This window comes from Gekko japonicus, unplaced genomic scaffold, assembly GCF_001447785.1.
Source record: "Gekko japonicus isolate JY-2015 unplaced genomic scaffold, Gekko_japonicus_V1.1 scaffold549, whole genome shotgun sequence".
Lineage (NCBI taxonomy): Eukaryota > Metazoa > Chordata > Lepidosauria > Squamata > Gekkonidae > Gekko > Gekko japonicus.
In genome coordinates, this window is record NW_015169189.1 from 57,768 (window position 1) to 72,169 (window position 14,402).

Genomic DNA, 14,402 nt, shown 5'->3' on the forward strand with positions numbered 1-14,402 from the left:
GATTGTACCGGACAGTTGATTCCAGAGCTTCAGTTAGTGCCTTAGAATAAAATCTGTCACAATTCACTTTGAAACTTTTGTTAAGACCCAAAGACTTCACTGGTTGTATCAAAATGTATTAGGCTAGAATTGTGCTAGAGAACTGCTTGCTTCCCCCTGTGTCTGTGGAATTAAAACTGAAATAGTTATGGCTAAATCACTGTGCTTGGTAAGGGTGGAATGTGTATGTGTATTGCTAATCTTGAGTTTCATGGATTAGATACTTAATCTTGAAATAGCATATGTGATGAACAATTAATAATGACAAGTGGAGGACCCCCAAGGACTCACAAGGAGCATCTAATTTTACCCCTTTATGGCCTCTTCGTACTATTTCATTTTAGCCTCTCACTGTTCCCTGCTTACTTCCTCTCCCCTCCCATCCACCCAGCAACAACCATACCTTTATTTGTAGTCGTCCCCCTTCAGCTTCCTCTGGGCAACTTACTCACATCTACCCAACTTAGCTACCTTTTAACATTCTCTTCCCTTCAGCTTCTCCATCTCTCCTCTTTCTGTTTTTTCCTCCTTTCCATCTTTTACTTTTTTTCAGTCTCCACCCCTAAAATAATATACAGAGGAGGGTAAAACCCCTCAAATAACAGAAGTAATGTCTGTAGCTTTAAGAGAGAAATACCATGAGATCTTATAAGACTGTGTCTTGAGATGTTGGTGGTCCTTCTGGTGGTTGCTAGGCAGCCACAGCACATTTGCCATATTGTTTCTTGCTTTCTCTGAAAAATACCTGAGATTCCAAAACAAGCTTCAGATTTATAACTCATTTTAGTATTCATTTGGCATTTTGTTTACAATATATCATTAGTGTTAACAGCCGAAGTTAACAATTGGATGAAAATTCCCAACAAAGTTCTTTGAGGCGTTCACTAATACTTTCATTCGTTTAGTTCTAACTAGGGATGGGCATGGTCCAGAAAAATGGTGTTCTGTCTGGTCTGTGAGGTTAACGGATCCCCGGACCATGAACCACCATGTTTCACAGACTGAATCAGGTCCATTTGGCTGTGATGCCAGACCAGCGACTCCATCCACTTCTGGTTCACTTTGGGGTGAACTGGAAGCGGGTGAGGTCGCCACTCAGCCTCCTTTGCAAAAAGCCATTTATATTTTAAATGGCTTTCACTAGTGCACCGCTCAGCCTCTTCACAAAAGAGGCCTTTTAAATGGCTTTTGCAAAGCTGGGCAGCACACAAGTGAAGGCCAAGCAGCAAGTTCACCCATCCAGAAGTGGGTGAACTCGCTGCTTGGCCTTCACTCATGCACTGCACATTTTGCAAAGCCAGGTAGCATGCAAGTGAAGGCTGAGCAGCAAGTTCACCCACCTAGAAGTGGGTGAACTCGCTGCCTGGCTTTCACTCACATGCCACACATTTTCCCAAGCGAGGCAGTGCACAAGTGAGGGCCAAGCAGTGAGTTCATCCTGTTGCCCTGCAAGCCTATCAATGTGTTTTTATGAACTGTATGGACTGTGCAAAGGGACTTTACAACATGGTGACCTGGGAATACCTGTTGAGACTGCACACCTGAAAGAGGGACACCTTCCTTTAGCATTGCTGCTCCAGTGATGGTCCAGAGTTACCAGCCATCTCACCTGTTGTGAGATGAAGCAGTTCCATAAGCCTGTACAACATGCCATGGAAAGACACGAGGACAGAGAACTCCAAACTCCATTAAGAATTTCCTCCAGCACATGTAGGCAACCCCCCCTCCAGACCTGCAAAGCTGCATGTAGCGCTGAGACTCTAGTAATAGTTGCTTAGCAACTAATCATTCACCCATCAGCAAGCCGGCTAGGGCCATCAAGAGACAATAGCCTTAACCTGATGACACATCTTACCTGCAACCAGGTGCCAGCTTCCAGTCTAAGTTTCTAGATCTCAATATTGACCACTCCTTAGTCCCCCTCCCCTCTTCCAGCCAGCCAATAGTATGTTTTATGGGACGGACTAACAGTAGGTGTCACAGGGGGATGTGGCCAGCCTAGCCTGCCCCCCCCCACCTTATAAAAGATGCTTACCGACCACATGGTCTCTCTCTCTCCCGCTCCATGACACCTATCGAAGCTTTAACCTTCTTATGTCCAGCTTGCTATCCATATACCCTACCTTCATCTTTAAACTCTAGTCTGCAGCTAGAGTCCACGTGGTTCTGCCGATTCAGAGCACGTGTTCCCCATCTTCTATTTCTAAATCCCTCCATTCTTCCATTGGAACGGCTCAGTCAATGAGGACAGGTAAATATCACCCAATCAACAAATGTTCTGCTAATGCAAATGTGTTTATGATCTATCTTTATTTCTGAGAATCAGTATATGTGTGTGTGTGTGCTTGGGTATTGTTTGACTGAGACATCTCCATCAGTAAAAGACATTATATTTTACCAATCATAGTCCCTGTGTCTGTTCTGGTACTTACAGTAAAGGTGGGACTTCTGTATAAACTGGTGTGGACCCTAATTTGCCTATTGCCAATTAATAATCATAACTTCCCCAATATTAATTGAGAATTTAAGGCAATTTGGCTAACAATCCACCCTGAAATGGGTGAAGTCACCTCTCAGACTTCACTTGTGCACCATGAAGCTTTTGCAAGCCCTGCCTCCCATGGAACTACGGACCTCCTAAGACAGTCCTGGGAGGTCCGTGTTCGTGGGTGCATGGACCGTGCTCATGGACCATGAACTGGACCCCAGTCCCTGGAAAAATTAGGTCCATGGTCCAGTCTGTGCCCATCCCTAGTTCTAACACATCACTACTAGTGGTTCTCTTTCCCACTTCACTGATTGAAACTACTTATTTAGCAGGGAACTGGCAAACAAATTCAGCTGTTTTTATTTGGAGGGGGAGGGAGGTGTTAGGATCATATTTTACTTCATTCATTTTTGGGTTTTAATGATAAGATATTTGTTTCCTGACTAAAAAATGAAGTTATTACACGGTTTTATTTTAAGATTTTTTTGAGGGGCAACCCCATGTTGTTAATATATTTGCCTACTCTGCTTATACTAATAAATGTCAAAACACAGTCACATGAAATAAATTGGTTGCTAGTGCTTAGGTCAGATTAAAATTTATTTATAACTCAACTTTCTCTTAAATTGTCTCAGAAAGAAGGGGGAAGTGGCTTATTGCAGACCTGATGTAAATAAAATCTTGCAGTTTGGTCTCTTAAAGATAATGCCACTATAAAATTTAAAAACCCAGGAAAGTTCCTGTTCTTGATAACATGACATCTTAATAAGATTTTTGTTTGTTCTTTCTCAAGCTGACTGGGAACATTCCTTCCTGAAGATGAAGCCATTGTCTAGAAAAACTTTCTGATATGAAGACTCGCTGGATGTTTGTCCTGGCTGAAACAAATCTTACAGTAAAATAACTTCAAAATCTTTCAATTAAACTACTGTATATTAACACAAATAAACAGCTGTCTACTTAATTTTTATGAAACAAATTTATTTATTCATATTAACATAAACATTCCTGTATATAATCAAGAGTTTGTGATTGGAGTAATAATGGCAGGGGTCATTTTGTAGAAAAAGAGGTGCAGGAGCTCATTAGCATAACTTATTAACATAAGATTCCAAGATGGCGGGCTGGTACTGAGCTCAGATGCTCGAGCTCCTCGGTTTTTTAACTTAATTTTAATGTTTTAGAGAGGGTCCTTCCACCCCTGCCTAGTATGTGGGAGAGAACATCATATTGGAAACTTTGCTGCACCGGGAGACATCACCAACGCAGGAATCACAGTAGAAGCCACTGCCGCTTTTCCTTTTGGCTTAACGGCCTGTTCCTGGCGGCTCCGTGTGTGGGAGCCGCGGGCTGGCGTAGCAGCGGCTCCGGGAATCGATCTGCCGGTGGCCGCGAGGTGCGCCTGACTGTGGGGTTGGGAGGAGTGGTAGTCTATACTGAATGCCTGCCTTCCCACCCACAGAGTGGACCGGGACCACTCATAGTGCTGCCGACCGAGGGTGCCGTGGTGCAGCTTGGGGCCCATTTGGATGGTGTGTGGGTGCTTTGGGGGCCTCTTGGGGCCAGGCCTACCTTTGTGGACCATGAGGCCGCTGCTGAGCTGAGTCTCGCCGCGCTGAACTTTGTCCCTGGTTGCCATCGCGGCCTGGACGGTAGCGGGAGGAGAGGAGGTGGCGAGGAGTTGGCGGCTGGTGACTGGAAGATCCGGAGTGGGCCCCTTGTGTTGCCGGAGATCGTTGGGTTGGAGATTGCTCTGCGGTCCGGGCACCAGTCAGGAGGGCCTGCAGGCAGAGAGGTGCGTGGAGTCCGGGATCATCGGCTTGCTGGAGCATCTGGCCGGGCAGAGACATCTGGGCGAAGTTGCTGTTTCTATATGATCTTCGGGGTTGACCAGCAAGATCATGGATCATTGGAGCTTCTGAGACGCAACTTGGGAGAGTTGTGGGGCTGGACTCGGAGACGCAGATTAGGAAACAAATCAAACAACAACAGTGCCCCCCTAGTGGCGATCAGGTGAGCCACGAGTCAAAGGACACCAGTGACCTCTAGTGGTAGCTGGGCGAACTCTCCAACCGTCGGCAGGGTGGTTGCTTAAGATCTTGCACTGCCTAGCAATAGGGGTGAATGAGTGTTATGTTGTGTGTGGATGATGTCTGGCTGTTAGTGAATGAATGCTGGGTGGATGTGTTGTCTGACTGGGAATACTGGGGATAGGGTTATAATTTTGTATTGTTATTGTTATTTCCTAGTTGACTGGTTGGTTAGTAATATTGGTTTAGCAGCATTCTAGTTTTTAGCAGCAGGGCATTGCTAGTTTTAGCCTGTTGATTTCAGGAGTGGTGCGTGTACCATCCTGTTTTTTTTTTGACCTGGCGATCTGAAGTACAACGAAGATGGCCAGAGGACTTCACTATGTTGGAGCAGCAAATTCCCGTGCTCTTGGGGAGGGGAAAGTTTAGCGGTGGGCCGAGGCATGTTATTAAGGGAAGGACGCGGAGACTGCGAATGGCTTGGCGTCCTTCCAGCCTACGGCTCATCCCAAGGGTGGCTGGCAGTGGGGCCAGGATTGATAACCCCCCTCCATCATTGGTGCTGTGCAACACCAGGTCCATTAACAACAAAACCACAACCCTTCGGGATTTTGTGTTGAAACATCAGGCGGACCTTGCGTGCGTGACCGAGACCTGGGTGAGGGAGGGTGAGACAGTAGCTCTCATCCAGCTTCCCCCCCCCCCAGGTTATTCAGTCCTTCACCAGTCACGGACTAGGGGGCGAGGGGAGAAGTGGCTATTTTCATTCGGGAGTTTTACTCCTTCAGGGCGCTCCCGGCTGTGGAGATCGTGGGCTTAGACTGTGTCAGTGTTATGTTGGAGGCTGCTGAGAGTGTGGCGATCTGGCTGGTGTACTGACTGCCTAATGCACCGGCCAGTAGCCTGCCGTCCCTGCTGGAGGCCATATCAGGCTGGGTGTTGGATCACCCTAGACTGATTGTCCTGGGTGATCTCAACATCCATGCTGAGGACGCGACCTCGAGCCAGGCTACGGACCTGGTGTCATCCATGGTGGTGCTGGGACTCTCGCAGTTTGTATCGGCCCCCACACATCGGGCCGGTCACATGCTCAATTTGATCTTTGCAGCGGGGGTGGCGGTGGATCAGATTTCTGCTGAGGCAGTGCCATGGTCCGACCACCTGGCCCCAAAGGCCCGTCTGAATGTTCCACCCCGACCTGTTGTAGGCGGTGTGCAGATTTATGCTCGTCCGCAAAGCCAGATGGACCTGTTGCAGTTTCAGAGGGCTCTGCAGGATCCGAGGCCCCCTGGTGGCTCATTGGATGAGCTGGTAAAGGACTGGCAAGTCCGGCTCTCTGCCACCATCGACAAGATCGCTCCCAGGCATCCTCTCCGGACTCGTCTGAGGCGGGCTCCTTGGTATACCCAGGAGCTGCAGCTGATGAAGCGAGAACTGAGACGATTAGAGAGACAGTGGCGTCGTGCTCGCGACGAGGTGTCAAGAGCATCCTATAGGACGTTTATAAAATCCTATGAGATGGCAGCCAAGGCTACTAAGAAAGATTTCTTTGTAGCTGAGATTGTATCTGCAAGCTCATGCCCGGCCCAATTATTTAGTACGATTTGGTCTTTGACAGATCTGCAACAGGGCAGGCGAAATGATAGGGAACTGGATATTGGCTGTGAGGCTTTTGCGAGCTATTTCGCAGATAAAGTCCTGACGCTCCGCCGCAACCTCCCCGCCATGATTGAGACAGTGAGTGAACTCGTGGCCCCTTGCAAGTTTTTGGTACCGGGTTTAGAGTGCTTTAGTCCACTCAGCCTGGACGAAGCTGACAGATTGCTCATTTCTGTGCGCCCAACCACATGAGGGGTTTCGAGGTGCTCTGTGGGAGATTATCAACAAGTCCCTTATTGAGGGACAATTCCCCGTAGCACTCAAGGAGGCGATGGTCTGCCCTCTCTTAAAAAAGCCATCTCTGGACCTGGCCAAATTGGTCAACTATCGGCCGGTGTCCAACTTTCCCTATTTGGGCAAATTGACAGAGAGGGCGGTGGCGACACAGTTACAGGGCTTTTTGGATGACGCTTCAGTCCTGGATCCTTTCCAGTCCGGCTTTCACCCGGGCCACGGGATGGAGACTGTTCTGGTTGCCTTGACAGACGATCTCTGAAGGCATCTGGATCAAGGTGGTGTGGCGGCATTGCTGCTGTTCGATCTGTCGGCTGCATTCGATACGGTCGACCATCAGCTGCTGACCCACCACCTTGCCGACGTGGGGATTCAGGGGCTTGCCCTTCAGTGGTTTGCCTCTTTTCTACAAGGTCGAAGACAGAGGGTGGTGATTGGGGATCAGTGCTCCCGGAGGCATCCTCTTGAGTGTGGGGTGCCTCAGGGGGCAGTGCTATCCCCAATACTATTTAACATCTATATGCACCCCCTCGGCCAGATTGCTCGGAGTTACGGGCTAGGGTGCCATCAATACGCGGATGACACCCAACTCTATCTAATGTTGGGCGGCCGGTCAGATTCCAACCCGGATGACCATCATCAGGCATTGCAAGCTGTGGCTGGTTGGCTCAGGCTGAGTTGGCTGAAGCTAAACCCGGCAAAGACAGAGCTTAAGTTGGGTCAGTTCAGAGCTGGGGCTCCCTCTCCCGGCCTTCGACGGGGTGCCTTTGGTGCTGGTGCCGAGGGTTAGGAGTTTGGGGGTGCTCCTGGACTCCCCTTTAACGATGGAGGCCCAGGTAGCAGCCACTGTCAAGTCAGCCTTTTACCATCTGCGGCTGGCATGGCAGTTGGCTCCCTACCTTGACCACGATGACTTGGCCACAGTGATCCACACAACGGTCACCTCGAGGTTGGACTACTGCAACGCTCTCTACATGGGGCTGCCTTTGTCACAGATCCGGAAGCTGCAGCTGGTGCAGAATGCAGCAGCCAGGCTGTTGATGGGTCTCTCTAGGCAAGGCCACGTCCAGCCTGTTTTGAAGGCACTGCACTGGCTGCCAATAGCGTACCGGGTCCGCTTCAAAGTGCTGATTCTTAGCTATAAAGCTCTATATGTCCAGGGTCCAGCACCTAAGGGACCACTTTTCCCCATATGTTCCCCCAAGGGCACTATGGTCGGGGGCAAAACATCTTCTGGCTGTCCCAGCCCCTAGAGATGTCAAATATGCTGCGACTAGGGCCAGGGCTTTTTCGGTGGCGGCTCCTATCTGGTGGAACGAGCTCCTGAAGGAGATCAGGGCCCTGCGGGACCTTATGCAGTTCCGCAGGGCCTGCAAGACGGAGCTCTTCCGCCAGGCTTTTGAGTGGGAGCCGCCACCATCACTGTGCCACCACCGCGCTGCCATCTTTGGCAATGTGAACTGGCTTTAAGAATGGAGAATGGACAGAGTGCAGACCGATCAAGAAGAGACAGTAGAACCTCTGAAACATTGTATTGGAGTCCCCGTCTTGAATGATATATTGTTGTGAGCACCAATTTTAAGTGTAAAATGTAATTGATTGTTTTATCTGGTTTTAGTGTTATGTATGGCAATTGCCTCTTGTTAGCTGCCCTGAGCCCATGTGGAAGGGCGGGATATAAGCCTAATAAATAAATAAATAAATAAATAACTTGTTTGCATATGCCACACACCCTGACATCACCAGAAGTGTATCAGAAGGCAACACCCACCGCTCAGGCTCCACTGGACTGTTTTGGATTGCTAGCTATTGGGGAGGGGGAACACGCAGATCTGCCCTCACAGAGGAGGGAGAGCTTGTACCTGAAGGCGGGCCGGGGGGGGGGCTCTGCAACTTACCTGGCTGCTTCTTGCTCCTCATGGTTCGACTGAGGGCTGCTGGGAGCAGGGGGTGGGCTCCTTATTGCCAGAGCTCCGCTCCTGTGCGCTCTCGCAGGAAATGACCCCTGAATAAAGGGATATATCTCGTGAAACATAAGCCAGTACTTTTTATTTCCTTGGTTCTGAATCTGGTTTAACTTTTAAAAAAAATTCAGATTATTTTTACTTGGATTTGGAGCACTATGTTCTGAAAGGTGAACTATTAAATTTCAGTGACACTATATTTAGTAAAGATAACATAACATCCATAGTTTCATTCTCTGAAATTTTATGTTGACAATAAATAATGAGTTGTGCACCAAATTATACAAAGTGAATATGTACAGAGATGAAGATGACATAAATGCATATTCTGAACTCTTATATGTATATGCAAACAAGTGCTGTACTGTGATCACATATGAAAATGTAGTATGAACTGGGATATACAGTAAAATCTTTAGCCAGCATCACCCAAAGGGCAAGCTTTACCCTCTCAGCCATTACAACTCTATCTTTGGGTGCATGCATGCCCTGCTCCCATCTCTAACCAGCCAGGTTGATGCCACTGGTAGGGATGCCAGCCTCCAGGTGGGACCTGGGGATTTCCCGGAATTACATCTTATCTCCAGACTGGAAATGGCTGCTTTGAACAGTGGACTTTATGGCATTGTACCCCACTGAGGTCCCTGACATCCCTGACACCCCAAGGCTCTATCCCTAAATCTCCAGGAGTTTCCCAACCTACATCTGTCTCCTATCACCTACTGGTGGCCGGGGGGACCTAGCAACCCTAGCCACTGGCCATTGATGGATGTCTGACAGCTGGCACTGCCAGCTGCCACCCTTGGGTTCCTCCTTCCTCCTCAACCTGCCTCAAGTTGTCAGGGACTAGCTCTGAAAGAGGGCTCCCAGGCAGCTTGCTTGTCTGCCCGCTGCATAAGACTGCTCTGTGGCTTGAGTGGGGGGAGAAGGTCCTTCTGGGTGTGGATGCTGTCAGCAGGGCATTCCCATAGGGTGGGGTTTGGCTGGTGGAATTCCTGTGGGTAGGAACTGGAATAAAACACTAAACTTGACTATCCAGCACATTTGATTAACCAGCAACACCCATCCCCCATGAGTGCTGAATAACAAAGGTTTTTCTTTGCATAGCTGGCCGCTGGCTTTTTGCAACTATATTCTGTCCTGTTGTAGTAATGTAAACACTAGCCACAAATATTCTCACTGGTTGTAGCCTCATACATACTTTGCACCTGTGACTACTTGTAAATTTGGGGAAAAAATGGGATTGTAGCTGTTTGACAGAGGAAATATGTTATATGATCCTTGAGTGGGGGTCAATGACTCTTTGGAGCAATTACAATTGCAGTGTTCTGGTGAGCCATCTCTGTTAGGTAATTTTCATTTTTCCAGAAAAAGGTAAGTGAAGAGTAAATAACTAAGAATCACTCTTACTTGAAAATTGGCTTCTTGTAGTTTTTTTCTAACTGTTAGTCAGTCAGATTTTAATGTTAAAATCATAATTCTAGGAATTTAAAACCAATAATATGTACTGCGCTCAATTTTTGGCCATGATATGACTTGTGCTGAAAACAGTACTGAGGACACACCTGGAGTGTTTTGTAACTGTGCCAGTTGTGTGGTCACAGATGAATTTTCTCATTAAAAGTTAGGCTCATAAGGTGCCTTGGCTAGAAATGTGCACTCTTTGGCTCATGGTGTGAACATGTGTACTAAGGGATGCTTACTTGGAGTCTCCTAACACTTTATCCTCTCTGTGGGATGATATGCACTACCTTGTGTTGCTCTTGGGGTTTTCTTGTATGCATTTTTGGCAAAGGCAATTCAAGTTCTCTCAAGAAAATCCATACAAGAGTTGATATTATTTGGATACAATTTCCTAAAGATATGCTCTAATTCAAAAGCAGAACTTTCAGGGCATCAGTTTAATTTCAAAATAGCAGTTTTGTATCAATGCTGTGTCAATCTTGAAAGAAAACAAAATTCAGTGTTCTGTTATTCATCTTTAATTTACAATAGCATAATCCAGTGAAGGAGAGGAGTGAGAAGCCCTACTGAATAAAATTGGACTTCTGAATCAACCTAGTTAGGACTGCTCCCTCAGTTCTCTTAGGAAAAATGTAGAGGTTACCATTCTGATCTGCAGAGCATGACTGAAATCACTTTAGAATTAAACTGAGTTAAGTACTTGAACCACTACTGTGAAAAATGAAGCATTTTTGTGCTAGATATTCATGTTGTAGCCATAGTATCAAGTACTAGAAACTTATTTGACTAATTCCTTTAAACTGTATAGGATTGGTCTTCAGACACAAACCAGTATTTTACAATATGTGGTATATTGGAGGGGTAGCCAAGGCTGGCTGTTACAGCCAACAACTAATAAAAAATCATGCAGTATCTTTGTAAGATAACAAATTTATAGTGATAGATCAAGATGTATAAATTTAAAGTTATAGTGGTAAACTTGGTATAATAGAAGATAATAGTTCTCTGTTCTGTGAGAAACTGCTCTTTTTATCATATTTGTATATTCTAATTCTGAAAGATATCACTTCAGTTGTGAATCCTTTGAGGAACAGGAATAATGCCAAAATTGCAAGAAATTGGACAGAGGTTATGGGGCAGAGCGGCATAAAATACTTATCTAACCCACCCTCCAACATTTGTAAACTCTGGTGCTCTGGAAAGACTCAGCAACAGGATTACTGTAAATAAGCATTCATGGTGATATTTAAAACAAATTTTGGAGGGTATATCTGGGGAGCGAAGGCAGCTCAGTAGGAATATAATGCCATAGAGTCCCTCTGAAGCTGCGATTCCTGCAAGGAAACTCCTCTCTGGCGATCAACTGTAATTCCAGAACTCCAGATACATAGAGGTTGGCAGAACCTAGTTCCTCATTTTTTCCTCGAGCATTGACTAGCTATAGTCCTTATTTCAATTCACCATTGTGAATAGACTTAAGTGCTGGATACTAGAACTGCATGATTTGAATCTATTTGAACTTAAAAAACCCAACACGAATTAGGCTTTCTTACACTTGAAGGAGAAAACTACTTGAATTTGTCCTCCATGTAAGTGACAAGAGAGTCTCTGTTCCTGACTAAAGTTATCCCTTAGTGCTGCCCTTTGAACTGGGAGCTGGACTTTACAGGGCACTAGGGAACTACAACAGCGGATAGCAATGCCAAAAGGAAAAGGGTGACTGCGGTCTACTGAAGTCAGCCGGAAACAGGGACATAGCTATGGCTATGAACAAGCCTGGGTTCAACATTGGCGTAAGAAGGGGTACCGCCTGTTCTGTTTAATTGTACTTATTTCGAACACGCCTTGCAAGTTTGCTACAGGAAGAGAGACGGGCCACATTATTATGGAAGGGGGGTCGTGACAAATTCAAGCTTCATAGTAATGTGGGAAACCTAACGTTGATTTCAATATATTTATGGGCCACAGTATTATGGAAGGGGGGTCGTAACAAAGTCAAGCTTCATAGTAAACGTGTGTAACCTAACGTTGATTTCAATATATTTTGGTCCCAATAGCTGTTTATCCGCTCCGCCCCCCCCCCCCCCCCCCCCCCCCCCCGCCCCCGCGGCAATGTGTGTGTCCAGGCATTAGATTATAAGGACAAAGCACTTCAGTTCTAACGGTCACCGTGTCATACTTCGTCGCACAAGGCCAGGTCTTGCACAGAGAAAAGGTTGACGCGGTTTCTCTCCCCCCCCCCTCCCTTTTCTACTGTCCGTCCCCTGTTGCTCCCCGCTATGCGCTCTCCCCCACTTGCCGGCCTTTCCCAGGGTCTGGAGCAAGAATCACGTGAGAGGGAGAGGCGGTGGTTCCCATAGAGATAGGAAAAGGTTGGTCACCGCCAGTCACATGATTTGCCCTTGCAGATGGCTTCTTCTGCCAGGCTGTGAGCTACTCGGGGGCCGTAAAGTCCCCCTGCCAGCGCGCCCTGCACCAGGGGCGTCCCTGGTCCCCTTCTTTCTTCGTCCCCTTTTCTCCCCCCGTCTGTCGCGGTTCCAGTCAGATTCTGCTCTCGTACTGATCTTGCTATGGAGGTTTTCGTCCCCTCGTTTCGCTATGAGGAGAGCGAGTTGGAAAGGGGTTATACGGTGAGTGGTGGGTAGAAGGCGATGTGAATTCCCCCTTCCTTTTTGGGGGGTAGGGGTAGGGAGAGGATGGTGCAGCTTGGGATGAAGCGTCGCTTGCCTGTCTGCTCCAGGTGCTGAAGGGTAAAAGCACTGGAACGCTGTGCTCGAACGCTAAAGCAAATATATACGTGTGGCAAATCGTACCGTAGTGAACGAGAGATATTAGTAGTTTTGGTTGCCTTGACAGTCTATGAATAGAGAGGTAGAAAAACAAGTGCCTACTTTCTGGAGAAGTTGGTTGTCCATTTCTGTTTACTGGCCTATTGAAGACCTGGTTGTGTGGCACATTCTACCGTTGTCCATTTCTGTTTACTGGCCTATTGTTTGAAGACCTGGTTGCGTGGCACATTCTAGCAATTTTGGTTCAGTTCTTGTTCCTGGGTTTGGTGATGTTGTTCACAAAGTCCCTTAGTGCTGATTATCTCTGAGCATGTGGGGAGGTCACCAAGAGGAAAAGACCCATTCCATGAGAAGGAACTTAGTTGAATATGCAGCGTGCAATGTTCCCTCTAAGCTGAGTTAGTGTGAGCTAGCTCACAGTTTTTTTAGGCTCCAGCTCACAGATTTTTGTCTTAGCTCAGGAAGGAGGGCTCCAGAGCAAACTAATTGATGCAGTGGCCAAATTACTCGCTCAGAACTTTAATGCCAGTAGCTCACAAAGTAGAAGTTTTGCTCACAAGACTCCACAGCTTAGAGGGAACATTGGCAGCGTGCATTTCTTTTTAATGCTTCCTCTAGGGCATCTGGTTGGCCTTTGTATAAAACAGGATACTGGACTCAATGGATCCAGTACAGCTGCACATTTTAGTTACTGCTAACTAAAACACATATTAGCTCTATGCTTGAGAAGAACACGTATCTTGAAAGTAGTCCTGAAACTTCTCTATGAAAGTGATGGCTAGTTTATACTGAAGTGTTCTGAGTTTTGCTATTGTCTTTTAAATGTAGCAAGATTGGCAATGAGCTGTCCCGGTTACTTCTGCTACATTAGATTTTAAGAAGGCAGACACTGACTGAGTTATAGTGGTTAATGTGGGAAAGATTCAGTGTGATGTAAAGAAGAAAGTATTTTGCTAATTATATTTCATGTCAACTAAAGCAAGCTGTAATTAACTTCTCATTGGCTATATCCCCCTTGCAAACATAAACCAGATATTTCTTCAACTGAAGCCCTGTTCTGGGTACTTGCAACTTTTGGGCCTTCTCAGAGGACCCCAAATTATAGAACCCTCTTGCCAGACTTTGTCTGAAAATTTTCATTTATCTATTGACAGTATTATAATTTTTTTTGTTCTGTCAGTTAAGTTGTTTTACTCATTCTGATTGTCTTCTTGGTGTTTTAAATAGTGCAGGAACCTGCCTTGGATACTGATCTCTGTTTGAAAGGTGGGGTATCACATTTTAAGTAGCTAATAAGTGACTGTCAAAATAACAGAGAATAGTAATTTAGTAATACTGAAAAATGAAGTTATAAAGTGGTGATAGTTATTGCTGTGAGCAAGAAAGTGAGGGTCTTAAAGATCCCCAACAGTCCTGCATCCTTTACAAGATACAGCAGGGAAAGCAGAAGCGTATCTGACCCTTGCAAAACTAGGGTGTACACACTTCACTTGCAAAGAGATTTGGGAATTCTAAATGACATCTAGCTGTCATTGATCTCATCACAGGTGAAATGTTCATGTCTGACTTCACACATTATAAAGGAAGATGGGAAAGCAAACCATGCTTGCTTGTTTTCTCCATTAACATGCAAGCTGACTCTGAGATCTCAGTGGTGAACCTCTGTCTGGACTTCCCTTCAGAGTAGGTAGAAACTCATATGGTTTAACATCCCTCTTTATTAAAAAGCAAAAAG

At 46.4% G+C, this 14,402-nt stretch overlaps 1 protein-coding gene across 1 annotated transcript in view; it reads left to right on the plus strand.

Moving 5' to 3' along the window:
* Nucleotides 1–12,274: 12,274 nt before the first annotated feature.
* Nucleotides 12,275–14,402, plus strand: part of SNX24 (sorting nexin 24) — a 129,983-nt gene continuing 127,855 nt past the window's right edge. Inside the window, exon 1 of the mRNA XM_015416220.1 lies at nt 12,275–12,508. Within this exon, the coding sequence (XP_015271706.1) occupies nt 12,449–12,508 (60 nt within the window). The 5' untranslated portion in view covers nt 12,275–12,448. The remainder of the gene's footprint in view (nt 12,509–14,402) is intronic.